Source organism: Triturus cristatus, chromosome 7, assembly GCF_964204655.1.
Source record: "Triturus cristatus chromosome 7, aTriCri1.1, whole genome shotgun sequence".
NCBI lineage: Eukaryota > Metazoa > Chordata > Amphibia > Caudata > Salamandridae > Triturus > Triturus cristatus.
Genome location: NC_140590.1, coordinates 1,666,850,875 through 1,666,869,609, shown reverse-complemented (window position 1 = coordinate 1,666,869,609; position 18,735 = coordinate 1,666,850,875). Strand labels below are relative to the sequence as shown.

Genomic DNA, 18,735 nt, shown 5'->3' with positions numbered 1-18,735 from the left:
TTGCATTGCTCGACCCAGCACATGGACTGGAGGTCGAGACCAGTTTGGGGGGGGGGGAGGGGGAGGGGCTGAGTAGGACAGTCTGCAGGGATGTCAAAGTCAGAAGGGGCACAGCTTACTTTTAGCGCAGAGTTGGTGTTTCTATGGCGGTTGCGGCAGTCTCCCAATTACCAATCAGCTGTGCACAGTGTGGCACCGGCAGTGGACCCTGGGTCACATGCCGCAAGATCTGTAGTAGAAACCTGACCACCAGTCAGCTGGACATGGCTGAGGACCAGCATGTCTGACGAGACGGGGTCAGGTCACAGAGGGCACATCACCCTCTCGCTAGAGTGCGCCTTGCCCCCAAGATGGTGTTTTCCGGCATCAACCAGTAACCCGTGGCAGCCTGGCTGCCCACCTAGACAGCCCACAACTGTTTATGCACAGCAGTCTAACAGTTATGGGTAACACTTTAGGAACATCCCAGGGTTCCATAGGCTTCTGACATATGTTTCAACTCCACACCACAGTCTCCAGAGGGAGAGGTGATCCTCTGTGAATTATTGGGGGGGAGAGGGAGGGTGGTATTAGAGTTCACTTCACAATCTTCCTCTTCATTTGGTTTGTGATCACTGATCAAATTTCACAATTTTAGTGGGAATCCATTTTCTCTCTTACTGATGTAATTCAGATGATTCTGTCGGCTGACACTTGCTTCGCAATCTGAAAGCCCTCTTTAAGAATTGATAGTATGTCTTTATTTGGCTATTTCGATTATTTTTATTTTTTGGGCATTGAGTAACTTCTTAAATTATTCACTCTAGTTTCATCGCCTGCCTTGTGAGATTTTATATTCCTGGGTTTAATTCTGAACATATTAAGTCTTTGGTAGCATGCTCAGTGTCTGCCATTTATACAACAGTGCCCTCGTGGCAAACCTAAGAATCATAAGCATCGACTAAAAAATTAACAAGCATTGGCACAGCCAATAGGTCTCGCCTTTGGGACCTTATAAGTGTTTAGTTATCCAGCACAATATCCTTGGTGCAACAACATCAACTGTTGCATGGCTAAACACTATTGGCTATGCCAATGCTTGTTTTTAGCTTATCATGGCTTCATTGCTAGCTGGTCTAGCATGAACATAATTGTGTAGACTGTTAGAGTGTATTAACACCCCCTGTTAAAGACTTTTGAAGCACATACTCACTGAGCCTTTACTACTTGGTATAAGCAATTAATATGTGCTTCGGATGTATATTAATTTGATTTTTTTACCGGACCATACTGCGTGACTATTTGAATACTCAGATCCAGAAGAACACAATTATTGGCTGACATGATTATCCCAGTACACACATTGCCGAGGGATAGATAATGCATCACCCAAAGAAGGAGGTTTACCAATGAATAGGCATTACTAATTTAGCCCTTCCTAAGACCAAAGTAGAGGAGAAAAGGTAGAGGTGTCATACATACAGACAAAAAGTGAATGGAGATGGGAGGAGATTTACAAAAAGAGTGAAGAACAATCGAAAAATAAGCTAGGAAGGAAAGCAGAGGAGTGAGTAAAGAAGGTCTACAGAAGCAGAGATGAGGATGGAGGGACGGAAGAAGGAACAACAGAAAATGGAAGGATGAAAGGGTGAATGTAAAGGAGGTGAAGGAACAATAGTTTGGTTAAGGATCAGATGGTGAAGAGAGAAGTGTGGGGCGCAGTGAATGGCTAAGAGCGCGAAGGAAAGTGTTTGAGAGTTCCTGGTGTGTAACTGCATAGTAAAGAAAATGTAGCGTGTGATGCAATATCTTGGTTCCCTTGCGGTTCATCACACTTGAGGCCCCATTAAGAGGTAGGTGCTAATAGATTCCAGGTGGATTTGCTAAATCTGGAGGAGAAGTCACTGCAACACAGTGATAGACCTTGTGATGGAAATAAGATCCATTACCAAACCGCTCGAAAGCAGGTCCTAGGCTAGCCTGCCCTCCAAGACAAAGCTAGGTTCCTTCGCTTTCCTGCGCCACCTTTGGAAGCATGTGAAGGTCGGGCATTCGCAACGAAAGGATAGTAAGCCTTTGAAAGCCTACGGGGGAGCTGCACATTTGCAAATGTCCGGTTTAGCTATAGCATGCAGTCACGGAGTGCCAAGGAGTGCCGCTGTGCTTGTTTATTTGAGACGTTTCGTGACTGTCACCCCTCGCCCAACCTCATCAGAAATATGTCTCCGTCATTTAGGTTTCGTTTTAGAAAAGATAAAGTTTTGTGAGCTTGCATGAGTGTTCTAGTTGTGCTGCAATTGTCTTATACTTCATTCCAGAGAAAGTACATGGAACGTGTGAAAAAAAAGTGCAGTTCGATCTAGAAGTATTATTTCTCGACGTCATGTGAATGAATACCAGGCAAAACAAGCCTGCTAGTGGTGCGCGCACGCCACAGTGAGCGATCTGTTTTAAATTATCGCGCCCATATCTGGGCACGATAATTGAAAACAGATGTGGCCTGTGCGGGTAACCGACACCAATAGGCCGTGGGCGGTTACATTTGTTGAGAAAGGTGGGACATGCATCCGCCTTTAACCAATTGCATGCCGTCTTTGTTAAAAAGACGCACGCAAAAGCCAATAGCCTGAAACAATAACAAAAGCACGAGCGTGTGGTCAGCTTTCTGAAGCCCCTGCATGAAGTCTTCGCCAGAACAGCGCATGCGCGCTGTTACAGGCTCAACCTAAATATGAACCAAGAAACTGGATATCTCGTATCGAGCTGGTGATTACAACAGAAAGAGCATATTTAAAAATCCATGCAATATCCACGTACGAAACTAAGCAGTCTGTGTCAATAAAATGTCAAAATGTCAAGGCAGTCGAGCCGTGGAGAAACTATTCAAACTGTGAAAAAGTTGTTGATAAAAAACATGACCTCAATAACATCAAAAAATAGAAAATGAAAAAATAACACACCGAAAACATGAACTGTGATCAGTAAATATTAGGCATATTTATCATAGGGTTGTGTCGATTTTGCACCATACAATGGGGTGCAAAAGCAACACAACCCTTAAGTTGAATTTATCAAGCCACACAAGGCCACCTTACGTGGGCCGGAGTGGCTTGATAAATCCAGTGCGACACAATGCAGCGCAAATTGCTGCGTTGGGTTACTCTGCCCTGGGAATGCATTTCATGGGTGGAGCGTGGGTGCCCCCACGCATCCACCCATGGATTCTGAAGCATTCCCAGATTTACCAATATTGGTAGACCCGGAAATGCATCAGACTGCTATGCCTTCCCCGGGGAGGCATAACAAAGAGAAATATCTTTATTTCTCCTAGTTAGTTCCTCTTTCTTTGTGTGGTGCATTCTGCAGCACACCTAGAAAGAAAGAAATGCTTCATGGGATTGTTTTTGTCCAGGTACAATCCTGCTTACAACGCAGGCACCCTTGCACCTTGAGCATTGCATTGGAGCTTGGTGGCACATTGTGCGCCAGCACTGGGAAAACACAGGAATGCGCCGGGTTGTGTTAAATACGGCACATTGCTCTCCTTGCCCGATCAAGCAGCAAGGTGACGTGCTGCGCTGCGTGACTTTGTTAAATAAGCCCCTATAGCTTTAAGCAGGACAGGCCCGGAAGATAGTTGTTGGGGGTGTCTGATTTCTCTCACAAACCAAGAGATACGGGCACATGTACGGAGCTTTGGATTTGCGATTTCCTAATAGCAAATGTTTGTGATTCACTATTCGGAAATCGCAGACAGCTATGTACTAGTGTGTTTAACAGTGGGTCGCGAATGACCTACCTCATTAATATTCATGAGGTAGAGTGCAATTTGCGACCCATTGGGAATCTCTAAGAAACACAGAGATGGTGGCCTGCTGGGGACCACCATGTCTGTGTTTGCTTTTAAATAAAGCAATGTTTTTGTTTTATTTTTTATTAATGCAGCTCGTTTTCCTTGAAGGAAAACGGGATGAGTTTCAAAGTTTCAAAGATGAAAAGTATTCTTTTCATTTTTAAAGAGCAGGCTGTGGTCCATGCCTGCTCTTAAAACACGTTTTCGCATGTATTCACAAAGTGGAAGGAGTCCTTTGGAGACCCCTTTGCGTTTGAGCATGTGGTAGCACCAAATTGAAATTGGTGTTAAAAAGCAAATGTTTTGCAACTGCATTTCAGTTGCAAAACATTTGTACATGGCACTGAGAGTTCATATTAGGAAGGGACGCCCATAACACGCCCTTCCTAATACCGAATCGCTAACCCAATTTGCGATTCGGTAATATGTTACAGAATCGCAAAATGGGCCTTTGTACTTACAAAAAAAAATGTCTGGTCGCAACTGCCCAGTTCTGTGAATCGGGCCATTTGTGAAATGAAAAAAGCTTTGACATGTGGTCTATAATCTCATAAGGATATCTGAAGTAGGAAAGTGCACAGAGAATAAAAGCCGCTGAATCGACTATCCGAAACAAATGCAAGGTAATCACGAAAGGAGTGGGTTCCTTTTGTTTCAGGAATAGTCTATAAACTTTATATGAGGTTGTCTTAGTAGGGAAATATGATCAATATAATTTTGTGAACGTAATATATCACGATTTTAGATGCAGCAACGTATTAGTCAAATCAGACAGCTTACTTCTGCTCTTCCATCACCAGGGTGTCAAAGATGCACTTTACTCTTATCGTGAATGACCAGTAGAGCCCTGAACACAGCTATTAGCAGGTCTTGTAAATGTTGACAACTCACTAAAGGCACCTGTCTGCATCTGTTGTGTACGACCCCTGGACAGGCCCCTGTGAAGGCTTCTCATTGACCACAGATGCTTTTCTTCGACTCCAGAGAGCCCCCCCTACAGATGCCTCTCTGTGACCCCTGGCCAGGCTTCCCTGGTAATGCCTGTCACCCCATGGCAGGCTTTCCTGATAATCCCTCTCTGTGGCCCCCAGGGAGCCCCCTACAGATGCCTCTGTGACCCTGCGGGCCAGCCCTACAGATGCCTCTCTGTGTCCAAAAGGACCACCCTTACAGATTCCTCTATGTGACCCCAGGAACCACCTCTACAGATGCCCCTCTGTGACCACTGGGACCACCTCTACAGATGCCCCTCTGTGACCCCTGGGACCACCCCTACAGATACCTTTCTGTGACCCCAGGAACCACCCCTACCGATGCCTCTCTGTAACCCCTGGGCAGGCTTCTCTGGTAATGCCTCTGTCACCCCAGGGCAGGTCCCCTGATGATGCCTCCCTCTGACCCATTGTCAGGTCTCCTGCGACCCTTGGGAGACCACCCACTGATGCCTCTGCCTCTCTCACCACACAGGTGTGCCTCCAGCCAGTGGTACAGGTACGCTTCAGATCTACCTCATCGATATCAATGACAATGCGCCAGAACTCATACCAAAGGAAGCCCAGATCTGTGAGAGGCCCAATGCACACGCCATCACCATCACAGCCACCGACGCCGACCGAAAGCCCAACGGCCTACCCTTCAACTTTGAACTGCCCACGTCGTCTCCAGCTAAGAGGAACTGGACCATCTCGCGGATCAATGGTAAGAGTTTGCCCCTAAATTATGCATCTTTTGGGTTATAGGATATTATCCCAGTGACGTAAACTGTGTCAAACACTAAGTCACCCTCGTTTCCAGTTTATTTAATCGCTCGTTAGGGAGCAGTGGTCCAGTCTTCAGTAACTGTCTCAGTGAGTCATATATTGTAGTGATTAAGTTGCTAACAGGTTAAGTTGAGAGCTTGTCTAGTGGATACGTTGAGATGGTATTTAGTGGGTAGGTTGCTTTATAGTCCAGAGGATAAGCTGAGATGTGGTCTAGTGGCTTAGTTATAATATACTTAATGGGGCAAGTTGTGACTTGGCCTTGTGGTTAAGCTGAGTGGTAATTTGATGATTACACTGATATTTGTTTGCGTTACAATGCGGCCTAGTTATTAAGTTGTGATATATCTGGTTATCAAGTTGAGATGTTAGTGGGGTAGTTCAAATTTGGTTGAGCTGGTAATTGGATTAGTGGTTAGACTAGGGCATAGGCTATATGTTAGATGATATTTGGTTACCTTTAGATGTGGTCTGGTGGTTAAGTGAGCTGCAGACTAGTAGCCAAGTTATTCACTGTTGATCCTACTTGGGTACTAACCCTTGATTTCCCACTGGACCACTGATGACAATCACCCAGAGCTCCAGCTGCCTTATTTTCTAAATAAGAGGGGGGCTTCGAAGAGGGCTATGTGCCACGGTTGAGTGGTTTGTAATTATGTGGACATTATGAGTCGTGGGCACTAGAAGACGCGATAGCCAGGCCCTGATGCAGTGAGGAGAGCTCTGCCCTTTACAGCTGCTCATTACTAATATGTTTTCTAATGTAAGCCTTGTACAGGCACTTAGCGACACACTGCTGCCTATTGATCCGACCGCTCGCACTGAGGAGGGCATTCTACATAATGCATTAGCTCCGCATGCATGTATAGCTAAGTAGGGCAGTATTTAGCAATGTGTAAGACAGTAACCGGAGTAGTGATTACCTCCACTCAGCAGGTGAATTTTAATATTTGTGAGCTGTATGCAGTATATATGTGTTTGACTGATGCATTGCGTGGTGGTGGGTGCAGGCCTTGATTCAAGCAAGAAGCAGAGGTACACTTCTATATGAATCCCGATATTTATGAATTGTTAAATATGGAATATATATATATATATATATATATTTATTATGTTAGATGCACTTTATGCAGATTGTTTGAGAAGCTAGCATTGATGCACAGTGTGGGCAATCTGTAGTCTAGAAGACTTCACCCACTTTAACTTTCAACCTTGAACCTGTGTCGAGCCCACACCCTTAATTCTACCAATCAGTGATGGACAAATCTGTTATCAGTATTCAAAATACACAAATGATCAGCTTTGTTTGCTAAACGTGTTGTGAATGTGCATAGTGCTGTTTGTGCCCTCTATGGGAGGTGGCTAAAGCTGCTGTTTCTTTTTTAATCTTTTGTTCCCCAGGCACTTACGCACAACTCAGTCTACAGCTCGCGTATCTGGAGGCAGGGGTGTATGATGTACCAGTGATTGTAACTGATTCTGGGAACCCACCTATGTTCAACACTTCCATCATCAAAGTCAAGGTGTGCCCATGCGACGAGAATGGCGATTGCACCACTATCGGGGCTGTGGCCGCGGCAGGACTGGGCACGGGTGCCATCATTGCCATCTTAATATGCATCATCATCCTGCTGAGTGAGTACTGTCCAGGGTTGTGGGGCACACACAGTCAGCCTTGACCAGCATGGAGTGATCCAGGACATGCAATCGCATAGAACTTGAGGGAGCTCATGTGTGAAAGGTGGGTGCACTGTGTGAGACTAGTCCACAGGTGTCGTTGCTACACATTTACTGCCGTGTGACAGTTGTCCTCATTTGCTGTGGACACACAAGTGGCGCATTGTGTGACTGGTCCAGAGGTGACGTTGGCATACATATGTTACTGTGTGACAGCTGGCCACTTTTGATGCTGAAACACATCTACTGTATGATAATTGACTAGATGTGATGGTGTGAACATACACTTGTGATTATTTGAATATTGTCCCAAGGTTGGTGTATCCACAAATGTGCAACCTTTTGAGCATTCTACAAGAAGGCGCTATCAAGGGGGTACATGTGTTCCTTGGTAAGTCTAATAGATAATAAACTACCAACCTTAAGCATAAGCTGGCAAAGCCCACTGAGTCTCACAGAGAGCAGAACGTGGTGCTACTCATTTACTACCCTATGGCTACTCAAAGCAGAGTTTGCTGCTGTGCATGGAAGCCCATCTTAGTCTTACAACCTTTCTTTCTTTTAGATCTATGGACCTTGAAACAATTTAAGATTGAGCCTTATCCATTTCTCACATTGTCAGGACCCAGGTGGATCTGATTATTCACACATGGATTCCAGGACACTTAAAACAAGCATTTGCAATGCAATCGGTCTCGCCTTTGGGACCTTATAAGTCTTTAGCGATGCAGTGGCAGCCCTCTAGGGGGTTGTGAACGATAGGGATGCATATTGTCAGATAGGAAAGTTGAGGAAGGGCAACCCACAGGGGCTGCACAAAGAAGGGCATAAAGAGGCATTACAAAATAGTATAGGCGCAAAGAAAGGCTGGAGATGCAAGCAAGCAAAATAGAAAGTGCTGAGGGAGGGGGGGTGAGAGACAGAGCAGCATTAGGACAGGTGAATGACATGTAGAGGTACTGTAGTGTGAACAGTGGCACATCGTTTGCCCAGCAGGACGGGAGGTCGATGTCACACAAGGGCTGTAGGGTTGGCAACACAGAGGACCTCCAGGGAATGGGGGCACATAAATGGGCTGGAGGGGAAAAGCAAGGTGGTCTGGGGCACACATAATGCAACTAGAGTCAGGGCAGGGTGACTCACAAAGTGGATGCAAAGGCGAGGCTAACTGGCATGCATGAAAGCCGCTTCATGGACAAGGACTGCGGTCGAGTGCCAGGGCTGCCCCAGTAGTGGCTGAAAAGTGATAAGAGGACAGCAGTGATGTGATAAGTTGTCGTACAAAGGTCTGAACTTAAAATGGTGAGGTTACACCCACCAGCACAGTTGGAAACATTCACCAACACATTTAACATAATATTCATTGATAAGCGTAGTATATATGCTTCTGATGGATACATCTGCCAGTGGATACCTCACCTGGTGAATATCCCCTGCGCCAGCATTCCACAGAACTTTTTTCCCCAGCTCTCTACGCCAACGTGGACGTCATAATACCTCGGCTCCGCTCGCGACTCCGTATGACGTCACCGGAGCCATAAGAGAGCCACGTCGGTGTGATGACGTCAGTTCCTTTTTTCCGCGCCATCGACGCATAACGGTTTTCCAGCACTCTCCTGCTACTTTGTTGTCTTGCAGTGGGTTACTATTTCTGGATAAGCCATGTCTTCGATGAGAAAGTCAGGTTTTAAACCTTGTAGGGAATGTGGGGGCCACATGTCCATTACTGACCCCCACGAAGATTGTTTGTGGTATCTTTCTTCAGATCATGATGTGGATGACTGCTCCTGCTGTAGAAAGATGAACCCCAAGGCCCTGAAGGAGAGGGAGGCGAAACTCTTCATGGCCAATGCAAAGAAGGAAAGAAAAGGTAGGAAAAAGGAGAAGTCGAGGCCGGAGTCGTCGACTTCACACTCTTCGAAGTCACCCCATAAGAAGAGGAAGCATAGATCTCGGCGCTGATCGTCGAGGAGTAAGGCTTCGAGGTCGCCGTCTCCTCGGCGTCGAAGCAAGGAAGTTATTTCTCCTTCTCCTTCTCGTATGTCTCCAGAGAAGACACCTTCGCCGAACCTGACTCCAGCGCGGTCCTCGGCGCAGTCACCGGCGCCAGTGGAGTCTCCAGCTTCCGAGGCCGATCAGGAGGAAGAGCTTTCTCCAGTGCCAGCTGAACCTGCGGCGCCAGTGGAGGACACTTCGGCTCCGGTTCCTGATACTCCTCGACCGGATCCAGGGTCAAACCCATACCAGCAATTTCCCACTCCGGGTGCGGATCCAACGCATTTCCTCAATGCGATGTATGGCGTTTTTCAAAGGGCTGCCTTTCCATCCGGCGCACCATCTGGTCCCATGGGTCCAATGGCATACACTTTGGGAGTGCCGCAGCATTATGCTCAAGCTCCTTTTATGCCCTTCTTGCCGATGGCTTCTTCATGGCAGTTCCCGGCGCCGTCTGAAGATCCCTCCCAGCTTCGTCTGGATCGTTCGCCTTCTTTGAAGCCTCCCTCGACGCCGTTGCTTACTCCATCTGCTCCACGCCCGGCGCTGCCGACTCCACGTTCGGTTCCGCCGACTCCGCGTACGGCGCCGCCGACGCCGGGTCCTCGGATCCGTTCTCGAAGAGAGGCCCAGAGGATTTTGGAGGAGGAGCGCTATAGGGAGGAAGTGGAGGAAGGTGAGGTTGGTGAATCAACTGATGAGTTTGAAGGCATTCAGGATGCTAGTGGACTTGATACTACTCCGGAATGGGAGCATTCTTCTGCTAGGTCTTCTCCTCCACAAGAGTTGGCCCCTTATCATTCGGTCATCAGAAAGGCTGGAGAGTTTCTGGACTTACAGTTGCCCTCTGTGGAATATAGACCAAACCTTTTAACTGAAGTTTTCCATTCACCATCGTCGATTGTAGAGCCCTTGTTGCCCTTTAATGAGGCTATTTTAGAGCCAGTGATGGACGTTTGGCGCAAGCCTCTTTCTTCGCCTGCAGTATCTAGACAAGTGGCAAGGAGATACAGGGTGGCTCCGGGGGAATCCGAGCTTCCTTTCTTTTTTGGTGCAAGCTTCCTGCTTGAAGCAATCGTCAGGCGCCTTCCCTCAAACACCAGCGGATAGGGATTCTGAAAAGACTGAACAAACAACCAAAAAGGTCTTTTCATCTGGAAGCATGGCTCTTAAATCGACCAATGCCACTTGCTTATTGGGGCGCTATGTTCATGCACTGATGGACTCGATGAAGCTATTAGCCCCTAAGCTGCCGGAAGAAGAGAAGGCCTCTTTTATGGAGGCTGTTACGGACACTCAAGCTGCCACAAGGCACGTTATTCAGTCGGGTCTAGACACGGCTGATTCCGTGGCTAGAACTATGGGGTCTTCGATAGCCACTAGGAGACAAGCTTGGCTTCATTCTTCCGGCTTCTCTGCGGATGTTCAGGCCACGTTAGTTGACTTGCCTTTTGATGGAGAAAAACTGTTTGGGGAGAAGGCCGATTCCGCCTTGCAAAGGTTTAAAGATAGCAGGGTTACTGCGAAGTCTTTGGGTTTACAGACTCCTGCTAAGGGATTTGGCTTCAGAAAATATAGAGGATTTGGGAGGTCTTCGTTTCATACCTTCCGTCAACCTCAACAACAGCAGCAGCAGAATCCTCTCTATAGGTCATATAGAGGAAGGCAAAGGGGCCGGAGAGGTTCTGGCCGCAACCCATCTTCATCTTCTGCCTCCTCTGCTCCCAATGAAGCTTCAGGGAAGCAGCCCTAGATCCCCTATCCTAGATCATGTGAGACCTGTGGGGGGTTGGGTGTCCCACTTTCTGCGAGGTTGGAAATCCATCATGACGGACCTTTGGGTTTTAAACCTCATGGAGAATGGGTACGCCCTTCCCTTTCGGGAGTTTCCTCCCCCTTACCCTCCTTGCCAGGGTTTTTGCTCAGAGGACCATCTGCTTCTTCTGCAAAAGGAGGTTCTTGCTTTGCTACAAAAGGGTGCGATAGAGGTGGTTCCAGAGCAGGAAAGGGGTCAGGGGTGCTACTCCCGGTACTTCCTGATTCCCAAGAAGGACGGCAGATTGCGTCCAATCCTGGACCTCAGTCTTCAATTTTTACCTGAAACAGGAGAAATTCAAGATGCTGACCCTTGCACAGGTTCTTCAAGTGTTGTGGCAAGGAGACTGGATGGTGTCGATCGACTTGCAGGATGCGTATTTTCACATCCCGATCCTGAAGTCGCACAGGAAGTATCTCCGTTTTACGGTTGGGTCACAACACTACCAGTTTGCGGTCCTCCCGTTTGGTCTTACTATCGCACCTCGAGTCTTCACAAAGGTGATGGCAGTGGTGGCTGCTCATCTCAGGAGGTCGGGAATTCCGTTTTTCCCCTACCTGGACGACTGGCTTCTGAAAGCAGAGTCCCCAGAGATGGTGCAACATCATCTGCATGTAACGTCTCAACTGTTATTCGACTTGGGTTTTTCGATCAATGTGCCCAAATCTCACCTGGTGCCCTCTCAGCGCAACCTGTTCATAGGGGCAGTACTGGACACTACTGTGTGTCGAGCATTTCCGCCTTCTCAAAGAATTCTCGACATTCAGGAAATGGTCCCTTTATTCCACAATGGAGCGGTTGTTCCAGTTCTGAAGGTCCTTCGCCTGCTCGGTCTGTTCGCCTCCTGCATTCTGTTGGTCAACCATGCACGCTGGCACATGAGGGCACTCCAGTGGTGCCTCCGCAGGCAGTGGTATCAGCACAACGGGGATCTCAGGGAGTCGATCAGGATCTCCAGAGAAGCTGCAGCGGATCTGTCTAGGTGGAGCGTGGGGGGGCAATCTGTCTCGAGGAAAGCCCTTCCATCTACGTCCATCGGTGGCCACAGTGATAACGGATGCCTCCACCCTGGGGTGGGGTGCTCATCTGGGGGATCTGGAGATGAAGGGTCTTTGGTCTCCAGAGGAAAGGTTGCTTCACATGAACCTTCTGGAATTACGGGCGATATGTTTGGCACTCAAGGCCTTCCTCCCTTCCCTTCGCGGTCAGTCGGTTCAAGTCCTGACGGACAACACTACCGCGATGTGGTGTGTCAACAAGCAGGGAGGAATAGGGTCGTATTGTCTCTGCAGAGAAGCGTTACGGATCTGGTCCTGAGCTCAGGATCATCTGGTTTGCTTGATGGCGAATCATCTGGCCGGGGTGCTGAACGTACGTGCGGACAGTCTCAGTCGGCAGTTCTCCGCCGACCACGAGTAGAGGCTTCATCCGGAAGTGGTTCTTCACGTCTTTCGGACGTGGGGGTCTACTCGGATAGACCTATTTGCCACCCGCGAGAACGCGCATTGCCCGTCATTCTGCAGTCTCCAGTTTCTGATGCAGGGGGTGTTGGGGGACGCGTTTCAGTTGAGTTGGAGCTCACAACTCCTTTACGCGTTTCCTCCCATACCCTTGATTCCTCGGGTTCTGAGGAAAATTCGCCAAGACCGGGCCCAAGTTATTTTGGTCGCTCCGGATTGGCCAAGAAGGGTGTGGTGCACAGATCTACTTCACCTTTCATCGCACCCTCCGCTCCGTCTCCCTCTCAGGGCAGACCTAATCTCGCAGTCGGAGAGGCAGGTTCTACACCCCCACCTCCAGAGCCTGCACCTTCATGCCTGGAGATTGAACGGGGCAACCTGAGTTCCTTCTCACTCCCGCCTGATGTGGTGGATGTTATTTTATCGGCCAGGCGACACTCCACCAAGTCCATTTACTCATATAGGTGGTCTAAGTTTGTTAAATGGTGTGGAGAGAGATCCATTGACCCTTTAAAAGCCCATCTTTCTAATGTGCTTCAGTTTGCTCTTTCCTTGGCTCAGCAGGGCTGTGCTGTGGCCACGGTCAAGGGCTATCGATCGGCCTTATCGGCTTTTCTATGTCTTCCAGATCAGCCGTCTTTATTTAAATCTCCTATTGTACTAAGATTTATCAAAGGCCTTACTAACAGGTACTCCTTTTGTAATGCCGCAGTGGGACCTTAATCTTGTTCTAAAATTTTTGATGGGGTCTCCTTTTGAGCCCCTTCATAGTTGTCCTTTGAGGCTGTTGTCTTTTAAGACGGTCTTTCTTGTAGCCATAACCTCGGCAAGGAGGGTGAGTGAGCTTCAAGCTCTTAGTTCAAAACCCCCGTTTTTAACCTTACATGCTGAAAGGATGGTTCTTAGGACCAGGGCTGCTTTCCTACCTAAGGTAGTTAGTCCCTTTCATCTGGGGCAGTCTGTTACTCTCCATGTTTTTTATCCACCTCCTCATCCTTCCAACGAGGAGGAAAGACTTCACCGATTGGACCCAAAAAGAGCTGTGAGCTTTTATTTGGACAGAATGAAGGACTTTCGTTTGGACGATCAGCTCTTCGTGGGCTATGTTGGACAAAAAAGGCACAGCTGTGCACAAGAGCACTCTGTCCAGATGGATCATCCTGGCCATCAAGATCTGCTACGCCCTTGCTGGTAAGGTTCCTCCGGAGGGTATTGGAGCTCATTCAACTAGAGCTAAATCCTCAACTTCTGCTTTGGCCAGGGGTGTTCCTGTGGCAGACATTTGTAAAGCCGCAACTTGGGTCTCCTTCCATACTTTCGCAAAGCATTATTGCTTAGACTCTGAGTTGAGGAGGGAGGGCCACTTTGCGCGGTCTGTCTTGCAAGACCTTTTCGTATAGAAAGGTGGACACCCTCTTCTGGGAGTGGGACTGCTGTGGGAATCTATTCACAAGGTGAGGAATCCACTGGCAGATGTATCCATCAGAAGAACAAGTTACTTCCCTTCGGTAATGCTTTTTCTGGTGGATACAGTATCTGCTTGTGGATTCCTCACTGGCCCACCCGCCTCCCCGTTGTCCACCTTTGTATACCTTAAAGGATGTCTTGTTTGGCATGTGTTTTACATTGTGTCTTCTTTCTATCTGGTACACATATAGGAAATGCTTTTGTTCCTTAGCTTTCCTTTTTGTATATGTACTAGGTATATTTGTTCGAATGTTGTATACTGTGTATACTTTGAATCTGTTGTCGGTCCACCTGTTCGCCTCGGAGGCACGGAAAAAATGGGTGGAACTGATGTCATCACGCCGACGTGGCTCTCTTATGGCTCCGGTGACGTCATACGGAGTCGCGAGCAGAGCGGAGGTATTATGACGTCCACGTCGGCGTAGAGAGCTGGGGAACAAAGTTCTGTGGAATGCTGGCGCAGGGGATATTCACAAGGTGAGGAATCCACAGGCAGATACTGTATCCACCAGAAAAAGCGTTACCGAAGGTAAGTAACTTGTTCAGCGTTGCTATTTAAATTAAAGCATTCCCTGTTGAATCTGACCAACCACATTTTATTACACTTTTCGAATGCTTAAGTAATTAAGGTACAGGATGACAAATGAATTACTTTTTAAAAATACATTTAGAAGTGGACATTCACAAAGATGACAGCTTAGAATAGCTTGGCTTAAATTATAAATGTCTAAGTTGAAGTTCCAAACCAAACCTACTTAAAACCAATCCTCAACAGAATACAATAGTGAAACCTGTGCTCGAGTCAAAAACATAATCGAAAGTCAGCTTACCAGCATTGTAAACCGGTGTGACAGCAGCTACCTGCGAGGGACAACAGGCCATCCAGCTACTGCATGGACGCAGGCTTGAGGGGTTGGTAGTGCGAGCTGCGAAACTCCAGGCATGATGTGAGGATGTGACCGATGTCCCTGCTTCTGAAAATTGCTGAATATGGGGGAGGTAGGGCAGACCTTTTATCTAAAGTTCACAGGGGCAAAGCTCCGCAGAACTAGGGTAGTGCCGGGGGCTGGTCATGAGACCCAATCCCAGAGCCCCGGGCACCCAGCAGCACCCTGGGCGGGCAAACAGAGGGCAGCCCAGGCAGCCGTTCTAGAGAGCCACTCCTGGAGTTTCAGGCAGACCCAAGCACACGGCAGCACCTTGGGCGGGTAAACATACATCTCCAAGAAAGGTGCCTTCCCATCTCCTGGTCTATGAAGACTCTCAAGATGTTAGTCTCTTTGGTGCAGCATGTAGCCCTTCAAAGTTTCATTTCAAATGCCAGGACGATTCTAATGAGGGTGACTGCTGTGAACAAGAGTAGGAGCACTACCAGTACCTATAACAATACCAAGAAGACATGGTATGTCTTCTATCAGCACTTGTTTTGGACTTACAATTCATGCTGTCAGATTACAGGAAGAGGTTTCCTCCAGCACCTGCTCCTGGTCAACACGTCCCAGCTATGACAGCTTCAGTGCTTCTTCAGCCATCAACTCCTCTGCAGCATTTACCTCCACCTTCACCAGTAGTCCATTCTCCCTAAATGTGTAGTTCAACTACATGATCCTACCTCATTGAAGGAGACAAGTGAAGAAGGTATACTCCATGACCACCATGATGAGTGGACTGACTACATGTTGCCAACGCCGTCATCTCCGTCACCTCCCCCAGTGGATTCTCCTCCAGAGGTTTCGGTGTTCCACAACCTCTTAGAAAGAGCAGCAACATGTTTCGAGTTGCCAATGCCCACAAAACAAAATCACTGTTTCCTTTACGATTTCAAGGAACCTTTTTGGAAATTGGTCAGGTTCATGCTCATCATTGATTACATATGGGATGAGGGCTTAAAGGTTATGTGCAACCCAGCCTCAGTACCAACAGAATTGCCATGACTTGATAAAAAAAATACAAGGCCCTGGATGACGCTCCAGCCTGCCCAACAGATCACCCCAAACCAGACTGTCATTGCCCAAGCGGCACAACGAGGATCCAGGAATCCTTCCACACCCCTATCAGCACCTCTAGACAAAGAGGGTAGGTGCCTCATTAACATCGGGAAGCGTGTTTTAGCCATGTCAGTGCTCACAGTGAGAGCAGCAAATTCCCTGGCTCTACTTGGCTGATACGATCGGCAAATGTGGTCCAAAATTGCCCTGTACCTGGACAAGCTTCCAGACAACATCAAAGGGGAAACAAAAAAAGTATTGCTAGAAGGTGAGCGCAAATAGTCAGAGATAATCGATTGTGCTATGGACATTGCCACCACTGGAATCAGTCAGCTGAATGGGGCAGTGGTATTACGCCATCAAGGATGACTTAAAGCAACACCTTTCATGCCGATGTCAAGGCCAAAATATTAGATTTACCTTATGAGAGATAGGCTTTGTTTGGGAAACACATTCATGATGCTCTCCAAGCAATAAAAACGGGCACAAACACTGCCAAGTCATTGGGGACCTACAATATAAACAGCTGCCCTTTCGTGGAGCTCAAGAAAGAGGGCAATCATCTTATAGAGGGGGATACCAACAATACCACTATCCCCCATATTCCTCCACTAACCAACCATTTCAGTACCAATACCACCAACGACAACCACCATCAGCAGCCTACAACAGACCTCCTCCCAGAGGAAAATCTACATGACAAGGCAAGGATACCAGCTGCAGACAATGACTTCGTCCAGGCACCGGCTACTTCCCTTCCTTTTCCAGCCAAGATAGCTGGGAGAATAACCAACCATCTGCATAATTGGAAACAGATAACCACCAACCAATGGGTTCTAGATATGGTTCAATTTGGACACTCTTTGGAATTCATCCAAACACCACCCCAACCCCACCTCAACCTTCCATCCAAAAACACCTACGTCTTTTTAAGTGGGGGGTCAAAATCATGCAAAAAAATTGGGCTACAGAGAGAGTTCCCTTATATCAGAAAGGAAAAGGTTTCTACTCCCAATTCTTCTTAATCTGTAAGAAGTCAAAGCACTGGAGACAAATTCTGGATTTAAGAAAACTCCAAAAATACCTCAAAAACAGTCATTATGGATGGATACATTGCAAGATATATTGCAACTCCTCAACAAAGGAGACTACATGTCATCCCTAGACCTTTGGGACATACATTTCCATATCACCATTCATCTACAACACAGGAAATGTTTCAGGCTTATGGTAGCCGGCAGCCACTATCAGTTCCGGGTGTTACCTTTCAGTCTCAAGTCTTTCCCCCACATTTTTACGAAATGCCTAGCACCTGTAATAGCTTTCCTACGGCAATAAAGACATCAAGTGTTCCAATATCTTGATGACTGGTTGCTCAAGGCTCCTTCCAACCAATCCGTAGACGTGCCCACCATGGCCTGCCTACACCTATTCAACACACTAGACCTCATTCTCAATCCTGACAAATCAGTCCTCCAACCTGTGCAACGCATAATGTTCTTACTAGCCATGCCTGACACAATGGTAATCACAGCATACTCCACAACGAAGAGGCAGACAAAGCAGAGGAGTCTGGCAACACTAATAAATAAAAGCAAGTCACTTTCCATTCGCCTTAACAAATCTCTCCTGGGTATGATATCTTCCTGCATTCATCTAATCCCATACTGTCGTCTGCACATGCATCCATTTCAAGAAGCACTGGACATCAATGGGCACAGGCTACAGGAACCTTTGATGACATCATAAAGGTCACTACACCTATGGTTAAATTGCACACCTGGTGGACACAATCTATCAGTTGGTCTACCATTCTTAACTCAAGCCTTACCTTTTGTGATTACAAAAGACACTTCCCTTGCCTGTGGGGAGTTTGCCTCCAGGATCTCCAGGTCAGCAGCAAATGGCCACTGTCCCATCAGAGCCTTCACATCGGTCTACTCGAGTTAATGGCAGTATATCTTGCTCTACAAGCCTTCCTTGCCAGGATTCAGAAGTCCTTAGTGCTTGTACGGCCAGACAATACAACAACGATGCACTACATAAACAAGCCAGGTGGCACCAGATCTCACCTGCTGTCCCAGGAAGCTCAACTAATCTGCAAATGGTCCATCCATCACAAAAAACATCTGACTGCACAGCACGTACCCGGGAACCAGAACTCCATAGTGGACACATCGAGCAGACTGAAAACATCTTGCCACGAATGGGAACTGGACCAGCACATGCTGAATCAAATCTTTCTCCAGTGTGGCAAACCAAATCCGGACCTCTTCGCAACCCCCCACAAGTCAAAATGCCAGTTCTTCGCAATTTGGCATCCTCATCTGGGGTCATGGTGAAATGCATTTTCAATTGCATGGTCCGGCATATTTGCCTACGTCTTTCCTCCAATTCATCTCCTTCCAAACCTCCTTAGGAAAATGAAGGCCGTGCCCCACAAGATGATACTCATAGCCTCAGAATGGCCATGCCAGCACTATTTCACGGAGCTTCTCATCCTTTCAGTGTGTCACATTCAGTTCAAAGCGAGCCCATCATTGCTGACAGTGAGCTAGGGGCAAGTTCTACATCCAGACCCCAAGTCTATTCGATAATCTGCCTGGCTTCTGAGTTCCACGAATTTGGAGATCTGAACATTCCTTCGGACTGCAGGGACATACTAGTTAAAGGTGGGCGGTAAACTTTGCTCCTCCAGCAGAGTTTACTGAGTTTTTGGCACTCCACAGGGAGGGCAAAC

At 47.5% G+C, this 18,735-nt stretch overlaps 1 protein-coding gene and 1 long non-coding RNA gene across 2 annotated transcripts in view; one reads left to right on the top strand and one right to left on the bottom strand.

The window, feature by feature from the left end:
• Positions 1-18,735, bottom strand: part of LOC146812673 (uncharacterized) — a 542,976-nt gene that overhangs the window by 163,450 nt on the left and 360,791 nt on the right. The gene's annotated exons all lie outside the window — the stretch shown is intronic.
• The window catches only part of CDH4 (cadherin 4), a 1,855,428-nt gene that overhangs the window by 1,750,017 nt on the left and 86,676 nt on the right, over positions 1-18,735 (top strand). Inside the window, exons 12-13 of the mRNA XM_085619784.1 lie at positions 5,300-5,530; positions 6,994-7,227. Coding sequence (XP_085475910.1) covers positions 5,300-5,530; positions 6,994-7,227 — 465 coding nt within the window. The remainder of the gene's footprint in view (positions 1-5,299; positions 5,531-6,993; positions 7,228-18,735) is intronic.